Here is an 18,903-nt window from a genome sequence, read left to right as displayed (position 1 = left end):
CTCAAAAAAAAAAAAAAAATAGAACAAAAAGCAAAAACAGCAAATCCCAAGACCGAAAGGGCCTTCGCAGCAGCTCTCGAAGCACAGCTGTGGAGACGGACTGCAGCAGACATGTCCTTCCTGGGGCTTTACAAGAGCCACTCAACCTCACAGCGACCTTTGTAAGCGGGTGCTGTCGTTCCCCTCGGGAGATCACCACAATCTAAAACAAGCGATAAGTCCAGGGTCATCTGCATAGCTGGCCGGTGATGGAGAGACTTCCGTGCTACAGGGGATGCTCTGGGAGATCAAACAGAAGTCAGTAGCCTGAATGTTCAGCACTTTCATAGCTCCTGACTGCGGAATCCACAGAGACAACTGTCTGAAGGAGGCTAGAACGGAAAGACCGCCTCCTCCAAAGGGGTTGCAGCTGTGTGCCTGACTTGATACTAAGCACCTGTGGGACTTGCTGCTCACAAAAGCTCTGCAATGGCATCTGTGGGCATTTCCGTCCTGAGGAGAAGGGAACCCTAACATGGAAGTGGCCAGTGAGGGTCCATGCTACAGAGCAGTTGGTAAAATAGCAGTATTTGGCCTGGCAGTGGTGGCACTCGGGAGGTAGAGGCAGACAGATCACTGTGAGTTCAAGGACAGCCTGGTCCACAGAACAAGTTCCAGGACAGACAAATAATAATAATAATAACAACAACAAAATAATAGTATTCAACAACCATGGTGGTCCATGCTGTGATCTTACCTCTGGGGAGGCTGAGGCAAGAGGCCTGGGGCTTCAAGACTAGCCTAAGCTACATAGTAAGACCTATCACATATATACACACATACATACATTACATACATAAGGGTTAGCCATGTAGCTCAGTGGTAGAGCACTCCCCTAAGTAAGTGAGCTCCATGCAGCACTGACAATTAATAAATACATATGTATATAAACCATGACTGACAAACTGATGACGGAGCACTCACGCTTGCATTGTTTTCTCACACTAGGCTCAAGTAGGAAAAAAATCATCCTAATTTTTAAAATAAGGAAACTGATACCTCCAAGCACTGAGCAAGGCCAGAAAAATGGTGTAGCTCTTAAGGGCACTCGCCGCCAGGCCCAAAGACCTGAGCTCAATCCCTGGAACCTACATGGAAGGAGAGAACTCCTGCAGCAAGCTGTTCTCTGACCTCCAGGCATGTGTCCCCCCACCCCGTAAAACCCTACAAACACTGGATGCAATGGTTACTTTTCTCATCTCTACGACTGAACAGCTAACAGAAGCACCACAGGAAGGGGAACATATGTGAGTTTCTTTTGGTTCACGATTCATGGGCTTAAGTCGACCACGACTGGAAAGGCATGGCAACCAGAGGAGCCTGGCTTCTCACACGGTACTGACTAGCAAGCAATGTATAACCCTCAATCTTACCCCTAGTGGTCTGCTACCTCTGTTGCTGGGTCCTGGAGCCGGGCCACTTACCAGCTATACAAACGACTCTTAGTCCACTCCCAAAACCTTATAGGGAGGACAGTTCCCTCTGGGTATGTTATTAAGATTATTTTGTTTATCTTGAGGATGATTTTGTTTATTTTGGTGATGATTTCAGAACTGATGATAGAGCATCAAAGACTTAGAAAACTGACGATTTGCGCTCATATGTTTATTTTTTCACACCAGGTTTAACTGTGCAATGTTTGTAACTTCTTGGGAGTCTTACATTATCACAAGATAAAAAATTACAAACTAAACCAGATATTTAACTTCTCAGATAGATATTATTCCATGAAGCATCAGGTGCTGGGTTCAGCAGAGCTCTGACATCTAGGTCGAGAGTTAGAAGTCACTGTTATAATGTGTGGGGATCTCTGTGTGGCTGGCTACTTGATGAAATCCCAGGAGAGCCACCGAATCGTAACAGTGATGTGGCTGGAGTGGGCCAGCCAGGGTTGAGGAGTGAGGGGCCTGGGCTGACTTCTCTGCACAATCTCCTCCTTGGGGGCTCTCTAACTCTCTTGCCCTGCAGGTGTCTACCACAGCACCCTGCAAGTGGCCTGCCTACAGCCAGCGTCATTCTCTGCTTCCATGATGAAGCCTGGCCCTTGCTCTTGAGAACTGTACACAGCATCCTGGACACCGCACCCAAGGTCTTGCTGCAGGAGATCATCATTGTAGATGACCTCAGCCAGCAAGGTAACTGAAGTTGACTTCTGGATCACTGGGAGTGGTTGACCTTCAGCCAGAATGGAGGAGGGAAGGACAAGATGGGAGGGAGGGGGAGTTCCATAAAAGAAAGAGTTCAAGGCCATAGACAAGGTTCCCTGGATGAGGAGCTTCAGGTGACAAGGGAACAGATACTCCACTGTGAGTAATTTATTGTGTCATTGTGTTTTCTCACAATAAAAACCTAAGACAAGCTTCCTCCCAAGTCCTCAGCTTCAGCCCTTCCTACTTGAGGGCATCTGGATCCTTGGCTAGCAGCTAAGCCACAGCCTTTGCATCTGTCCAAAACCCACAGCTGGAAGTGCCCATGGTTTCTCATCTCCTCCACAGCCTCTTCTCAGACTCATCCTGCCACTGGGTGAAACCTCTGAGACAACACCTCAGTGGCTACCAGCTGCAGTTTCATGACCCTCTGTTCTTAAGCTTCTTGTCCGCTGTCTTCAGTTGGGTTCTCTGGATGAGAGCCAAAGATGGGATGTAAGAGCAAGTGGTTTTCTTGAGTGGTGATCTTGATCTCAGTTGGAGATCGGTTGTAGTTCTCTCCTCTTCCAGTTTTCCACTCTTCCAGCCTAGTGGTAATACAGAGAATTATGCACCATCCCAAACTTTAGAAATGACCACCTTTAGTAACACATTGGAGGCTCAGAATCTGGTACCCACTGGGGTCTCTAAGTCTGCAATGCTCACCACAGTCTTGTTCAGTGTGGCATCCACGACCCCCATTGACAGAACCCTGTCGATTCCAGAACAACTGAAGTCTGCTCTCAGTGACTATGTGGCCAGGCTGGAGGCTGTGAAGTTGCTCAGGAGCAACAAGAGGCTTGGCACTATCGGAGCCCGGATGCTGGGGGCCACCATGGCCACAGGGGATGTGCTGGTCTTCATGGATGCCCACTGTGAGTGCCACCCTGGATGGCTGGAGCCTCTCCTCAGCAGAATAGCTGATGACAGGTAATTCATTCTACTAAGGATCTTCAAAGCAAGGAGTGGGTCGGGGAGAGACACCCCAGGCACAGTTACTCTGAGAACAGAGTATCTACCCACCCTTTGAGAAACACCTTGGTTTCCACTCATTGGTCCACAGAACCAATTCCTTGGGATTTCCAGACACTTGGATGTTAAGAAGTGTGGGAAGTTACCATTGGAAGGAAGGCTAGAAAACAGCTTCTACAACGTCTAAATGAACCAGTCCTGCTAAGATGCATAGGAAGGGTGGCACACACCATTCCGGCTAAGCTGCGTAGGAAGGGCAGAACACTCCATGCCTGCCATGACTCCCCGACTTTGCCAGTTTCTTTTGGGGGAACAAACTCCTAAACCAGCCTAGAGCACAGGTCACCGATGCCCAGGGAGAAGGCATTAGATTTCCCCATCACTGGTTTTCCCAACAATTAACTTTCTTTGCTCCTCTGTAGTGCCCACAGTGCTCCTAATTTTCTAACTAAACCGAGCCCTGGGGGATGTGGAACTGAGGGTCATACTACATCCCACAAGTTAGCATTGCTTTGACCCTATCATGCTATCTTTTCCACACCCTTTTTCTCATCTCCATTTCTTCCTAAGCCTGACCTATCCGTCATGCCCCTCAATATGACTATCGTATTCAGAAAACCCTGGTAACTAGCTCCCCTAGGAGTGTGGGGAGAGGCTCACCCATTCAACACCCATGCTGCTCAAGCTGGCCTGAGACACGGTAGGACCTCCTGGCTCCCAGCTGGATGGAACTGTCAGAACCAGAGCTCCTGGTTCTTGTTCTTGCACTCTATGCTTGCTCTCATTAAGCACAAGTGTTCTATGATCACAGAGACCAGAAGAGGATGTCAGTTTCTCTGGATCTGAATGAAATTAAGGGCCTTGTGAGCTCCTGACATGGGTGTTGGGAACTGAACCTGGATTCTTTGAAAGAGGCACAAGCGCTCTTCCTAGCTGACCCATCTCTCTAGTTCTGGAATGAGATGTTTCAGCCTCTTATTATATTTAAGGAAATTGTAAAAATAAATATGTAATTTTATAATAATGTACAGTATTTGAGGTGCTTTCTGGGTCTGAGTGGTAGGTACACAATCCCTATAACTGCACAAAACAACCCTACACCAAAACAACTGCTTTGGGGTGGTCTGGGGTTGCTGACCAATGGCAGCTTCCTTATAGAGCTGCAATGTGGAAGGCCAAGGCTCTCTGCCGTATCCAGCTTCCAGCTTGCCAGCTCTAATGCCTAACCAAGCAAGGCAGAGAATCACACCTCTCAATAAGGGGGTTTCTAAAAGAAAGGGGAGGTTTCTAGGAAGAGCTAAATGACTGCATCAGGCCAGGTTGTTTCCCACTCTCTGACTGCCCAGGGTCCTGTCGGAGGTACATCCAGTCCTTCAGATATAGCCAGTGTCATACAGACGAGATACAACATGGGTCACATGTTTAATAAAAACAATCATGTTATAAGGTAAAAACAGCTGAAAATAATTTTAATAATGTAAACATAGCATATTTAAAATGCAATATCGGTGTGTAATCAATATAAAATTATTGAAAGTTTTTACATTCTTTTTTCCTATTAACTCTTCTAAATTGGGATTCTTGGCTGGGACAAAGCACAGCTTCAAGGCTGACAGGGGCAAACGGCCAATGCCTGCTGCCCTTGGCCACACATCACATAGACCTTGTTCCTGTCCCCAGCTAGTGAGTCACCTGCATAGTTGTTTATCCTCCGCTCTTTCCAGGAGCCGAGTAGTGTCTCCAGTTATAGACGTGATTGATTGGAAGACGTTTCAGTACTCTGCAGTCAAGCAGCTGCAGCGAGGGGTGCTGGACTGGAAGCTGGATTTCCGATGGGAGCCCCTGGGGGAACAGGAGCAGGAGGCCCTCCCATCCCCCATCAGCCCTATCAGGTGAGGCGCTTCTCTGATCTCCACACCTGGGACCCATTTCACCTGAGTCCCCATTTCCTGATGACAGTGCCTAGCATATATGGGATGGGTATGCAAACCAAACAAGCCAAAGTGTAAAAAGCAGTCAGCCAGCTGCAATGCTGCTACCATTGTGATACCAATGGAGTCCAGTGAAACCCTTCCAGAAGCTTCGGTGGATGCCCAAGGTGAGGATGAGGAGGAAGACGACTGACCTTGGCCCCAGATAACACAGCAAATACCTTGGTCTCGAGTCCCTGCTCAGTAAAAAGGAAGAAAATAGATCCAGCCTTGAAAGTTGCTACTCCTATGTCCTGTTTTGGTTTCTGAACAATTATCTAAGTATTTTTTTTTTTAAGAAATTTTCTACCAGATAGCAAACCACTTCAAATTTAGTGTTTAAGACTACAGCTATTCTTCAAGCTCCCAGACTCTGTGGGTCATGAGCTCTGGAGTGACTCAGCCAGGCTGGCTGTCTCTATTCCACTGTGCCCAAGACACAGATGAAATTCCCAACATTATGACAGCGGAAATCCAGGGAGCCGGCTCTTAAGACCAGCTATTTCCCTGATGTGCTAAACTGGGTGGCTGGTACACATCTGCAGTCTACAACTGATAACCACAAATTCCAAACCCTCTGAAAACCAAGCATGTTGTCATAATGCACCGGGCAGCAGATGTGGTGGAGCCCACGCTGAGGGCAGTGACACCCTGACTGAAGAAATGTCAGTGCGCCGCACAAAGTGCAGCTACCAAAGCCAAAGGGCAGTGTGTCCTGTACGCTCCTTTCTAAAATCCAAAAATTCTGAATTAAAACTCACACTAGGAGCCAGGGGTTGGTGGTCACACCCGACATCCCAAGGGAAGATCGTGAGTTTGATAACAGCCTGTGCTGCCCAGTGAGACCTTGTCTCCAAAACCAAAACAAAGCAAAGTCAGAGAAGCAAACAGAAACAGAGAAAAACAACGGCCATGTTGCACTAGGAGGGTGGCCCTTTGTTTGTCCCGGCTGCCTGGCTAGCTTACATCCAAAATAACCACACAGAAATTGTATTAATTAAATCACTGCCTGGCCCATTATCTCTAGCCTCTTATTGGCTAACTCTCACATTTTGATTTAACCCATTTCTATTAATCTGTATATCACCACGAGGTTGTGGCTTACTGGGAAAGATTCAGCATGTCTGATTCTGGCTGCTCCATGATGGTTCTCTCTCTCTCTGCTTTCTTTCTCCCAGAATTCAGTTCTGTCTTCTCCACCTACGTAAGTTCTGTTCTATCAACTAGACCAAGGTAGTTTCTTTATTCATTATTCAATAAAAGCAACACACAAACAGAGGGAACTCCTATACTGCAGCACCACAAACATAAGAGAGGAATAGCAAACTCAGAAAGAAGCAAAATAACCACACAGAAACTGTATTAATTAAATCATTCATTGCTTGGCCTATTAGCTCTAGTTTCTTATTGGCTAGTTCTTACATCCTAAACTAACCCATCTTCATTAATCTGTGTATTGGCACGTGGGTGTGGCTTACTGGCAAGGTTCAGCCTGGTATCTGTCTCCAGCGGGGCTACATGGCTTGTCTCTGACTCTGCCTTCTTTCTCCTAGCATTCAGTTTAGTTTTCCTGCCTATCTCTACTCTGTCCTATCACAGACCAAAGCAGTTTCTTTATTTATTAACCAATAAAAGCATCACAGAAGGAATTCCCAAACCATAAAACTGTACAGCTTTGTATTTAAAATATGGCAAGGATGGTGATTGGTACTGCATGGAACTTCTGGTTTCAATCCCCACAAGCTGCAGCTGTGAACTGTTTTGTTTGTTTGTTTTGTTGTTTTGTTTTGTTTTGTTTTTTTGAGACATTGTCTCACTGTATAGCCTTGGCTATTCTATAACTCACCACATCTGACCAGCCAGTCTGGCCTCAAACTCACAGAGGTCCTCCTGCTTCTTCTTCCCAAGTGCTGGGATTAAAGATGTGCACCACCACAGGTAGTTTGCATTAAGCCATTTTGAGGACTGTTATTCCCATCCATTCCCTTGCCCAGAGTTTCCCATTCTCTGCATGTATAAGCCATTTTATTTCACCCAGTGAGAGTGGGAACCCATCTACAGAACTCCTGTTAGATTCATCTTAAAGGTGGGGAGGGAATAGAGGAAAAAAGAAAACATAAGAAGGGGGCGGGGAGAAGAGAAGCAGGAAGAGCCTTGTGCATTACCTTTTCCTCTATTTGAGGAAACACCTGTCAGAAGCAACTTAAGGTAGGAAGGGTTCATGGTGTCGGAGGTCTCAGTCTATCACGGCAGGACAGCTCGAAAGCAGGAGGGGCTCAGTCAGTTCTCCACGTGCCTGAGGTGGTGGTGGCCTGTTCGCCCTGGTCAGATGGGAAACTAGACCAGAGCCAGGGATGAGTCTAACCTTCAAAGGCCCACTGCTGGTAACCTTCTCCCAGCGAGGTCCCACTTCCTAAGGGCTCCAAGCCTCTCAGGTTAGTACTGCAGTCTGGGGAAAGAGTGTTCAAAACATGAGCCCATGGGAGACTTTTCACATTCAAGCCACAAGAGAGCCTGACTGTTCCTTTGGTTTGGGCCTGGCAACTGCCTCCCTTGAGGTGTCTTATTTTAGCTAGAACCTTCTCCTCAGACACCTCTCTGGAGAGACTCAAGTGCAATCACTACTCCCTTCTATAGAAAAAGGCCTAAGGACGAGCTACAAAGACCCAGGTCAGTCTAGTGTTTCTTAATCTTCAGTCTTATTTTTATTTAATTGTCTGTGTGAGAATATGCTGTGTGTGTGCAGGTTTTGTAGGCAGATAGAGTTATGGGCAGCTGTGACCAGTTTGACATGGCTGCTAGACCAAACTTGGGTCCTCTGGAAGAGCAGCGAACACTCGTAACCATTGAGCCATCTCTCCAGCACATAGTTCTCTTTATAAAATTCTTGGATTTCAAACATTGTTGCTCTGCTCCAGTCTTGTGGTTCAAAATGTTGAGCTTCTTCAGAGCCCCAGGGTCAGCTGTCTCATTCACTGAACCTGCTCTGGGAAGCCCCACCTAGGCTCTGTCTCTATGCTTGGGGTTGCCCTGCAGTCTCTTATCTGACTTCTCTGTGTAGGAGCCCTGTGGTATCCGGAGAGGTGGTGGCCGTGGACAGACACTATTTCCAAAACTCTGGAGCTTATGATCCTCTCATGTCACCTCAGGGTGGGGAAAATCTTGAGATGTCCTTCAAGGTAGGTTCTATGTTAACAGTGGATGCGGGTGGTATCTCTGGAACCATGTGTGCAGTCAGCTCAGAGGTAGACATTAGAAAGAGCAGGTGTTGGGAATAAACTTGTGGGGAAATTATATAAAGTCATTACATCAAGATGTGTCAAACCTCCCGTGTCCTCCCAGGCCATGACTCTTGTGACCTACCTTGACTTTATTCCCAGCCTCCTCTCTGTGAACTTGACTTTCAGAATCCTCATCAGGAGAAGGTATACTATCAGCCATTCACATCTCAGTGCAGAGAATCCTAAGTTTCTGGTACATTCTCTGTTCATGGCACTCTTAGCATCTAGGGAATCTTTTATGGTACCCACCAGCCAAATGTGAAACCACTCTTGGCATTGAGTAGTTCCATCCAAACAATGGGTATTCATTTGACTTAGGACCTGCTGGGCATAGCTGTCTTCTCCGTCCTGGGAACTGTGTGGACAGGCACCACCCATACTTTCTGTTCCACCCTGTTCCTAGCATTATTCTTGCCCTTCAGTCATACCCACTGCCCCAAACCTAGTCCAGAAAAGATGTCCATCATCTCCCATGGCAGGCCAATCTAATGTGGATGTGTGAATTACAACAAGGTTGTAGTTTGCATAATGTCCAAGTTGTCTATTTCTCTAAAAAATGAAAAATGTCTGAGGTGCTCCTTGAGTCTTCTGAGGTATCTTGGGGCAGAGTGTTTGAGAACCCCATGCCTAGTGTGATTTTAGTTCTTGAACCACAGCCTGTCCCAGCATGATTCAATTGTAATTTCTGTCACCAAGTATGGAATAAAGGATTCTTGTCCATTGAACAGTGGGGGTCAGGGAGAAGCTTCTGGATGGAGTGAAGAAGACTAAGGAAAGTGTGCTTTCATCTCTAGTGTCTTTGCAGGAGACATCACTGGCTCTTAGAAATTCCCTGGCCACTGCAGACATGTTTTCCCTGGGAAAGCATCCTCTGGTCTGCACATTTTTTCAGGTGGCGTGTCCAGGCAGGTGCACAGGTGTCAGCCATCACCCCTCAATTCCATTCTAGGACAACTGCCCTCTGTCCCTCTCACCTCACTGCCCTGCTCCCCACACTGTAGGATTGAGGAACTATGCTCTAAGGATATGAACTGGTCATCCTGGCATAGACTTCCTGGTCTTCTGTCAGTCGCTCACAGACAGAGAGGTAGAAAGGAGAGCCAATCACCTTCTCCTCCTATGACAGGCCTGGCTTTGTGGCGGCTCCATTGAAATCCTTCCCTGCTCTCGAGTGGGACACATTTACCAAAGCAAAGATGTCAGCTCCAGGACTGACCCTGAGCTCATCTTGAGGAACAAGGTCCGCATTGCTGAGACCTGGCTGGGGTCCTTCAAAGAAACCTTCTACAGGCACAGCCCAGAGGCCCTTTCCCTAAGCAAGGTAAAGAGGGGCTGCTAGGGGGTCTTTGACCAACATAAGTTCACTAGCTTTGGGTCAGCTAAGGAGGTCCCTCTCTTATTTCTGGCTTGAGCTTCTCTGAGTTGTCCCTCTAGAGTGATCCTTCTACCTGCTGGGGCTGTCCTCTGTCCCATTACCTCGCTAGAGTCTCACACTTGACCTGTAATTCCCATACTGCTATAGGATGCTGGGAACCAGAGGAAGATAACAGATGTACCACATCTCTTAGGGTCCTTTCATCCTGAGGGGTAATCAAGGACTACGGAATAACCAAGACAAAGAAAAGATTTGATTATAAAAATAAATATGAATTACCAAAAAAAGTCACAGAAAAGTTGAAATTAAAACATGTAATTAATGTTATTCTGTAGTCCTTGATTACCCCTCAGGATGAAAGGACCCCCAGAGTCACTGAGGATTTTAATCTTTGGGCTTTTTTGTTGTTGTTGTATTGAGCATCATTTTTCTCCACTCTCATGTAATGGATGTCAATTTAGTATTTTCTCTTTGTTTTCAGGGAACACTTGTTTAATGTCAATATAGATTTAATTTATAAAAGAACCCATAAAAAGAACTAGCCAGGCTTCTGATGTACCTGGGCTCTAGACAGGCTCAATAGAGCACAGCATTTTGGATGAAGTTAGCCCAACATAACATGTAAAATATTTACAGCCCTTTTGGCCCTCTGTGTCTTACTGCAGACCAGAGACCACCAAGAGGGAAGACGAACATGGAAATTACCCCCTCCCTTTTTTATTTCTCCTTTCCTATTCCCTCCTTCCTCCTTCCCCACCCCATCTCTCCATGTTTGATTATTCCGGCACCACCTTAAATCCTCTCTGTTCCAGGAAATTTATACTACCCTTCTAGCTGGGTTTCTTCAGATCTTACCAACACAGCCTAAAGCAGTAAACTAGTGTTGAGGGCTGGTGTCCATCTTCCTACAGTTGTATATAAAGGGAGGGGCCAATGTAGCTCAAATAAATGCTTCACCAATGGAGAAAATCAAAACTCAGGGAAGAAGAAAAATCAACTTGCCTTTCCTCAGTCCCCACCCTTGTAATTTCCCAGCTGACTTCATCTCCACTACCTCTGGTCCAACTCATGCTACAACCCAGGTACAGAGTCCGTCATTTCTTCACATTCCAGAGAAAGGACTTTAAGGCTCAGACACCATGGTCTTTGTAGGCTGAAGATTTGGGGGGTCTGTGAGAAGGGGTAGTACTGCTTCCAATCTCGCTGGTTCCACGCCTCTCTCCAGAGATGATACCTGACTCTGTACCTTCTATAGCTCTCTAAACATATGAGTCTTCCTCCATTGCAATCCTGTCCCAGTCCTTCTGTCTCTTCATGTCTACCTCCATTCCTCTCATACTGTCTGGGTTTGTGGGGAACAAGCTTTCCTGGTTTGCTCCCCATGTCCTTCTCCACCTACAGGTTGCAAAGCCAGACTGCACGGAACGCCGGAAGCTGCAAAGGAGGTTGGGCTGTCGGACATTCCACTGGTTTCTGGCCAATGTATATCCTGAGCTGTATCCATCTGAGCACAGACCCAGGTTCTCTGGAAAGGCAAGGCATGACTCAGGGGAGAAGGGAAAGAAAGAAAGACGGGGTCACTTGCTAATACACGAGCATTCATCCCTTACACCAGGCTTCAGAGGCCTTTGGACTCCATGTTCCAGCCTCCTGCCAGCCAGAGGAAAGCAGCTGTGTTCCCCTATAACCCATGCCAGATCCCTTCACCAAAATGAGTGTGTCCAGACTCCTTATGGAGGTTTGTGACTTAAAATGAGTGACCTGGGCTTGATCCAGCTGACCATGTCAGAGCCACGTACATCAGGATAAGGTCTAAAGAGGACAAGGGGTTAGAGTCTGCTTCATGGCATCTTCAGAGTAGAGGTCAGATTCACATCTTTGTGGGTGCCCATTTTCAGCTCCACAACACTGGACTCGGCTTCTGTGCAGACTGCCAAGCAGAAAACGACATCCCGGGCTGCCCTATGACTTTAGCCCCTTGCAGTAACAACCGGCAACAACAGGTGGGTGATGATAATCCTTGAGATGATTTTCAGTGAAGAATGACAAGAGATGCTGTTTCCTAGGGTGCCCTTCAGTTCCCTTCAAAGTAGCTTCTCCATGTGGCCCCATGTCCCTTGACAGGCCATGGTTTCTCACTGTGAGGACACGTCACAGGTACACCACATCATCCTCACCTTAGATCTGGACCAGCATCAAAGAATGGAGCATCTCATTTAGAAGAAACAAAGAGGCTGCTTAGTCAGCTCTTGAAACTGGCAGGTGGGGAAACTGTCATAGAAACACCAGCCCAGAAATTTCTACCTCAGATCCTCCTGGCTTGAGGAAGGGTCCAACAAGTAATAAAGTTGGGAGAAGAGTCAAGAATCACACGGACCCTTTGTCCCTTAGGAAGGTCACTGCGACCCCTAGGAAGGTCACTGTGACCCTTAGGGTGCTCTTATTTGCTGGGCAAGGTAACTGAAAGCTGTCCACCCTGGCTGAGGGGCCATGGATCCACCTCTTTTTACAACTTGAATAACTTCTCACTGTAGACTGGCCCCTTATCGGATTCAGGCTGTGATGGGGGATCCTTTGAATTGATCTGTCATACATCAAAATTACCTAACAAAAGCAAACAACAGTTAAGGGAGACCTAGAGAGCCTGGGAAGAAGGGAAAAGCATCTTCACGGGAAGTTTGGGGCCCAGTCTTGCAGGGCAAGCCTAGGACATCTCTGTGGAAGCTGGTCCAGTCTTGCAGAGCAGCCTAGAGTGCTGAGCATAGGCTCAGGGCCTGAGGGTACACAGGGAAGGGGTTGACTCAAGATTCACTTGGTCTCTTCTATCTATGTAGTTCACCATTCTTTCCTAAAATACCAGTGTGCATTTATACCAGATATATTAGTGAGTTTCCACATCCCTACAATCCAAACCCCTGACAGAAGCATGGGAGGAAAGGGTTTCCTTTTGCTGCTATTGTTTTGTTGGTGGTGGTGGTTTTATTACCTCACAGTCTCAGGAGGATTTCAGTTTTTCTATGGGAAGGGCCTGGCAGTGGGAGTGGCTTGGTCTATGGGGCAGAAGTATGACACAGTTGGTAGCTTGCTCACATGGTGCAGACTAAGGAGCAGAGAAAGCGAGCTAGGTGCATAAAACCCTCAGAGGCTTCACTCAAGTGATCAGCTTCCAGCAGTCAGGCCTCACCTCCTGAGGCCCCACAGCTGTCAAAGCAGGGCCAGGCATTGGGGCACGTGAAACTTGAGCCTACAGAGACTACTTCATGTTTAAGCCATAACACTGAACACGAGAATGAGCACATGAAGAGTAAGTGAGGAAGTCACGTGTCAGGGTGATAACTGTTCGAGCTTTACTGCCATTTGGAGCCAGGTTTGAATCAAGTTCCCTTTGGCTAGCTGTGAGATCTTGACAGGCTTATTATCATCTGAGTCTTGGTTTCTTCGTGTGCTGTAGGCTTCCTTTAAACAGAGAGAATATTTATTCTGTGTATTTTTTTTATTAGTAAGGTCTCTGAAGCTTGCAATATTGGAAAGTCGGTAAACTGACCCACACCAGGGGGGAAAAAAAGCCTAGATTAAAAGAGGATGAAATGCCCCTTTCCATACAGTCATTGAGCTCACAAGAAAGAAATGGAAACAAATATCCAGGAACTAGAACTCAAGTGGCAACTGAAAATAAACTCAATGTGTATGCTGGGCTTTCTTGAGAGGTGACAGGGTCTGTGGCTAACAACCTCAGGAGCTCAGGAGTGTGGCTGCAGGAGGGAGAAGTAAGAAAAGCTCAGCTTCAGCTCAGTAGAGATGAGGTTGGGATGAGACTTCATATTAGCCAGCTTTCACCATCACAGAGTAGCCTGTCCCTGCAAAGCTGCACTAAAAATATCTCTCCTATGACCACAAGAAAACAAGGAAGTCATCTGTCACTACTGATGGGATTTTGAGTAGGAAAAAACATTACTCTCCCTTGAGAATTGCCTACAAGTTTGTGGGATATGCTTGGGGTTCAAATGTTTTTTTAATTGTTTTTATTGAACTATTTATTTTTCTCTGCTCCCCTCCCTTCCTACCCCCTTTCTTAAACTTATGCTAACTTTACAATTTGAGAATATTTAAGCAGGGCACACCACTGTATTTAATTGGCAAATTAGCAGGGCCTGGTGCAAATGGAAGATGTGATGTCTCTCATTCAACAGTTATTAAGGATTTCAAGACAGTGGCAGCAGTGCATAGATTGAACCAAGAGCATGAAAACTGTCTGAGCACAGGGCTCATGTGACTGTGCAGGGTGCTGGCTCAGAGTACACAGTTAACATAAAAATCAGTTTAGGCTACATCAGGCAATAATGAACAGAAGAGGGATCGATTTGCCAAAACATAGCATCCAATTGGTAAGCACAGGAGCCTCACAGTTAAAGACCCTCTGTAAAGGTCCACACAGTCTAGCTCTATAAAACTCTGGAGGCCCTGGGAACCATGATGGAGACAATGGGAACCATGATATAAGCAATGGGAACCATGACCAAGAGTCTGCAGACACCACAGTGAAAGCAGTGGAATTAGTCAGGGGCAGGGAAGGTGTCCCTAGAAGGAAATCTACCTAGGCCTCAGAGAGCTCCATCGTCTGCCCTTCCAGCAGTGTGCACCCAGCACTTGCAGCCTTTTAAATGACCTTATCTGCACACGGGGAGCAGAATGAACACCATAGAAGCATGCCAGGATGTGGAATTAGGAATGTGAGAAAGGCCAAGGTACTGGGGCTTCAGAACCCAGGAAGAGCCTTGCTGGCTTCCCCTGTCAAATCTGAAGAACATAGTCCTGCCGTGTGTTCCTTTGTCTCCTCATGGCTCTGGAGAAGGTGTCTTTTGGGCTTTGCTAACTGCCATCTCCTCTGTCCCAGAACCTGGAGCACACCAGCAGGAAGGAGATTCTCTTCGGCAGCCCACAGCAGCTGTGCTTCGATGTCAGACAAGAACAGGTGATTCTGCAGAACTGCGTGGAGGAAGGCCCTGCCATTCATCAACAGCATTGGGACTTTCAGGAGGTAATTAATCCATTCCGGAAATACCAGTTGATCACAGGGAACTTCCAAGCACCAGACCCTCTTAGCATGGCAGCCTGGGCTCTTCCGAGACACCAGGTACTCTTCATGACACACTCCTGTTGTTGAGCTTAGTGGCTTGACATTGGAGTTTCTGGTGAAAGTAAAAACCAACCCAGCCTCAAGAGATGTACTAACTTGTCCTTGGCTATTACAGGCTATTAGCTTGGATCACAGGTAGGATGGAGAAGCATGTTACAGAAACAACCACTCAGTGGTGTGGACTGGGGAGTGATGCAGAGCAAAACTGAAAAGAAGTAGGTATTGATATGTAAATATGTAGCTGTTGGAGCTGGAGCTTAAGAGGGCTGGCTGCTCTTCCAGAGTACGGGGTTCAATTCCTAGCACCCCACTTGTGGGGCAAATAACCAGTCTCCAGTTCAAGATGACCTGATGGCCTCTGCTGGCACAGTATGCGAGTGGTGTACTTGCTAGCACTCAGGTATCTATACACACAAAATGAAAATAAATCAATATTTTCCAAGTATTAACATATAAATATGAGTCTGTCATTTTCTTCATTATAATGAATATCCAATTGTGAGCATTTCATCATTTCTTGAAGTTTTTTACTCCTATATTTCCAGTAAGGAAGTTCTAGAACCTTCCCAGAGGATATACACCAACAGAGAGAAAAGAGAGGGATGTAAGTTTAAACGGAGACTGCTCTTTATTTCCCAGAGACCAACACATGAATAATCACACAAATGATAATTATAACACTGTTTGGCAAATGGTTCAAGAGTATTCTTACCTAGCTCTTACATCTTAAATTAATCTGTTTCTATTAATCTGTGTATCACTGTGAGGCTGTCAAACCTCCTATTTTAAATGAAGGAGCACAGGAGTGTGCTAGAATTCTCTGACCCTTGGTTAGGGTGGAGTGGATCCACCTCTATGGGCCATCTTAATGTCCTAAACACCAAGTAACCATACCCTAGATCAGGATATCTTGTTTTGTAGCCACACCTGTTGTCAACAATTTGAAAGAGCAAAAATAAGCTCAGACACGCTGACCTTCAGACAAGGTGGAACAGGCTCACCTCTGTGTGTGTCCCAACAGTTTAGGTGAATGCATAACCACAGAAAGGAGACCAGTAATTCTCAGTCGCTAGTGGGAGCTGGGAAGGGCAAATGACTGCTAATGGGCAGTGGTGTCTTTGGCAGTGATGGAAATATTCTGGAAAATAATAAGGACAATTACAGTCTATCTTTTGGAAAATTTCAACAATGAGCAAGAATTTGTAACATTATGGCTAAAGCTGTTTAAGTTTGTAAAGAAATCTAATTTTCTTGAAAAGAGGATGCTATGGTCAATATTGATTCTGTTGGCGTAGAGCCATCCCTTTCACATGGATGGTCTAAGTAGACCTTCAGGATAGCCTCAGTTTTACTCTTTACTGCAACCTAGTGGCCACAATTTCAGATTGCAGGATTAGCAGAAGATAGCACTAATGAGGAAATCGCTCTGATAGCAGCCGTTTGTGAATGTAGTGATAACAGTGCTGACCAGACAGCACAAAGACTGAACACACCCTAACCAGAGTCACTCTGACCAGAACTTTCTAAGAAATGACACATTGAGGACGGTCACCTAAAAGGAAGCCCACACTAGCTCAGAACTGAGAAATAGATGGCTGTTTACTCAGGGGTAAACTCATGAATCAGAATCCTCCGCTTGATCAAAGATCAGAAACTGAAATCCACAACTGGAACAGAGGGAGAGGCCAGAAAGAGAGTAGACGCATGCTCTGCATCAGCATATATAGTATAAGAGGCCACACCCCAGTGGGCGGGTTACCACTTCCTACAGCACACAATCATTTAACAGCAATATAATTGGGATCAGGATCCCTTAGACTCGAAAGACATCTAAATTTTAGAAATATTTAAATTATGTTTTCTATTAATTAAAATCCTGCCACTCATTCCAGGCTAGTACATACCACCTCCACCAGTCTTTTATTGCTCAGAAGAAATCTTAAAAATGTCTTCCTTTGCTGACTTTGGCAGGAATTGTCTCCTTCCTTCTCTTTTCAGGATGGAACGATCATTCACATCCTTTCTGGGAGATGCATGGAAGCTGGGGCTCAAGGAGACAGTAAGGATCTACACTTGAGTCAGTGTGATGGTAAAAGCAGCCAGCTGTGGCGATTCGACCAGGTCCACCCTGTGGATGAACGATGAGTAACAGTGACGGAGAGCAAAGCAAATGATCAGCTTCACATTTCTGCTCCTGTGTGTTCTGAGCCGCCCATTGTGCCCAGACTGCCGGTATAGGAGAGAAGAAAATGATATATATATATATATATATATATATCCATGTGCCTCATGTCATTGATTGATAGCTGTATTTATAGAAGAAAAGCAATGGAGTCATTGTATTCATCTTCAGAAATGTTCATCATGAAATACAGGAGAGTCCTTTCTTGACCTACCAAGCATTTAACATTTGCTTTTATCCCTGACTGTGGAAGAGGCATAGACATTGTCTGACAGATCTTCCAGGAGACATCAAATGCAGTAGATAACTTTATCTGACCCCAAGTAGCCTTTACTTGGATGGTGTGGTGTATGTGGTCAAGTGTGAAAGTTAGAGTGAAGGGTGTTTAATGGTCTATGCTCCAACCCATTTAATTAGGCTTACTAGCATATATTTTCTCATTTATTGAGCTCTAGCTCAAGAGGAAGCAGAAGGGAATGGAGAGGAATGGGGTGGGGCTGGGAAGAAGTCTGGAAAGAGATTTGTCCTGACTTTCCAGCTCAGGTTGGCCCATGAAGAGTCAACAGAGCTAGGTAAGAGTTTTTCATCTTCAGGATAGCCCCCTTGAAACTCTCTACCTCCATTCACCTGCTCTAGCCTTCTCTAGCTCAGCCGTGCACAACCAGATTTCCTCACAGTGTAGTCTTTCTCAGTCACCAGTGCTGGAAGGATCAACACAGCTGAGCATTCTCATGAACAAAGGTATCATGGTAGATAAACTCCCTTGACGCCCTGGTAGGAGAGCTGTGCTGGCTCGATGAGAAATAGCAAGCTTTGAAAAAGGAAAACCCTCCCTTGAATGGAAATGCCACCACTCCAGCCAAAATCTTTACAAGGCAAAATGGATGTGGCTATTGAATATTCTTGAGGCTTGGCGGGGCCATCTATGAACCAACAATGTATGCCAAGGACCCCTTAAATGTGGATTCCTGTTGAATGCTCATGGTTGAGTGATATCCACCTCAGCCAGAGCAGAACCAAGGTGTAGCCTCAAGTGTTGCTGAGTGAGTTAGGATGCTGTGGAGAAAAAAAAATAGAAAAACATTCTTGCCCATTTCTCTCTGGATGTAATTAGCTCTGTATATGGCAAACTTAAAATTTCATATTAAAGATGCCTTTGACCTTTTGACTGTCTTTGAACAGTTGTTTTAAATAAGAATTAGGAAAGAAGTTTGCATTTCTAAAATACCCAACACGTATGTATTTCTTCCAAGTCAATGCCCACTGTGTTTCTCCAACCTTAGAACTGCTCTATACTAACTAACACTATCCAATATGATGCCACAAACCCACTGTGGCCATTTTGATGGAAATTCTGAACAATTCAGGAAATTTTCCAACTGTTCCTTGATTGTGCCGGCTACATTTCAAGAGTTCAGTAGCCAGCTGTGGCTAGTGGTTACTAAACTGAGAACAGTTATAAAATATCCCACCATCACAGACTTTATTACTGAATAGCACTGGGTAGACCTATTCCCGAGTATGGAAGAAATTTTACCCACCATCTTCTTACTTCAGACCTGTCTGTATTTAAAATTAATTCTCCTAACATGTTGAGGCAGGGATGGAGCTTTCAGATGATAACCTTGCAAAGGGCAGTAACGGTTGAAGAGCAAACATTTTAAAAAGATCTCTATTCTGAAATGAATTCTGTGATTAGCATTGTCAGTAGCTGAAGCTGTTGGGATAAATTAATATAACTAAATAAAAGGCTAAATTCTG

General features: G+C 45.7%; 1 protein-coding gene across 3 annotated transcripts in view; it reads left to right on the top strand.

The window, feature by feature from the left end:
* Window positions 1-18,903, top strand: part of Galnt15 (polypeptide N-acetylgalactosaminyltransferase 15) — a 27,448-nt gene extending 8,545 nt beyond the window's left edge. The window contains exons 2-10 of one of the 3 annotated variants that reach the window (XM_050138087.1): window positions 2,008-2,174; window positions 2,951-3,155; window positions 4,922-5,089; window positions 8,229-8,346; window positions 9,575-9,769; window positions 11,225-11,356; window positions 11,722-11,826; window positions 14,718-14,861; window positions 16,959-18,903. In XM_050138087.1, coding sequence (XP_049994044.1) covers window positions 2,008-2,174; window positions 2,951-3,155; window positions 4,922-5,089; window positions 8,229-8,346; window positions 9,575-9,769; window positions 11,225-11,356; window positions 11,722-11,826; window positions 14,718-14,861; window positions 16,959-17,105 — 1,381 coding nt within the window. In that variant the 3' untranslated portion in view covers window positions 17,106-18,903. Of the gene's footprint in view, window positions 1-2,007; window positions 2,175-2,950; window positions 3,156-4,921; window positions 5,090-8,228; window positions 8,347-9,574; window positions 9,770-11,224; window positions 11,357-11,721; window positions 11,827-14,717; window positions 14,862-16,958 lie in introns of those variants that run through there. The other 2 variants (XM_050138088.1, XM_050138089.1) reach the window with 2 other exon arrangements.

Source organism: Alexandromys fortis, unplaced genomic scaffold (genome assembly GCF_014885135.2).
Source record: "Alexandromys fortis isolate MF-2015 unplaced genomic scaffold, M_Fortis_MF-2015_v1.1 scaffold_14, whole genome shotgun sequence".
In the NCBI taxonomy this organism is placed as follows: Eukaryota; Metazoa; Chordata; class Mammalia; order Rodentia; family Cricetidae; genus Alexandromys; species Alexandromys fortis.
This window is presented reverse-complemented; position numbering and strand designations above follow the sequence as displayed.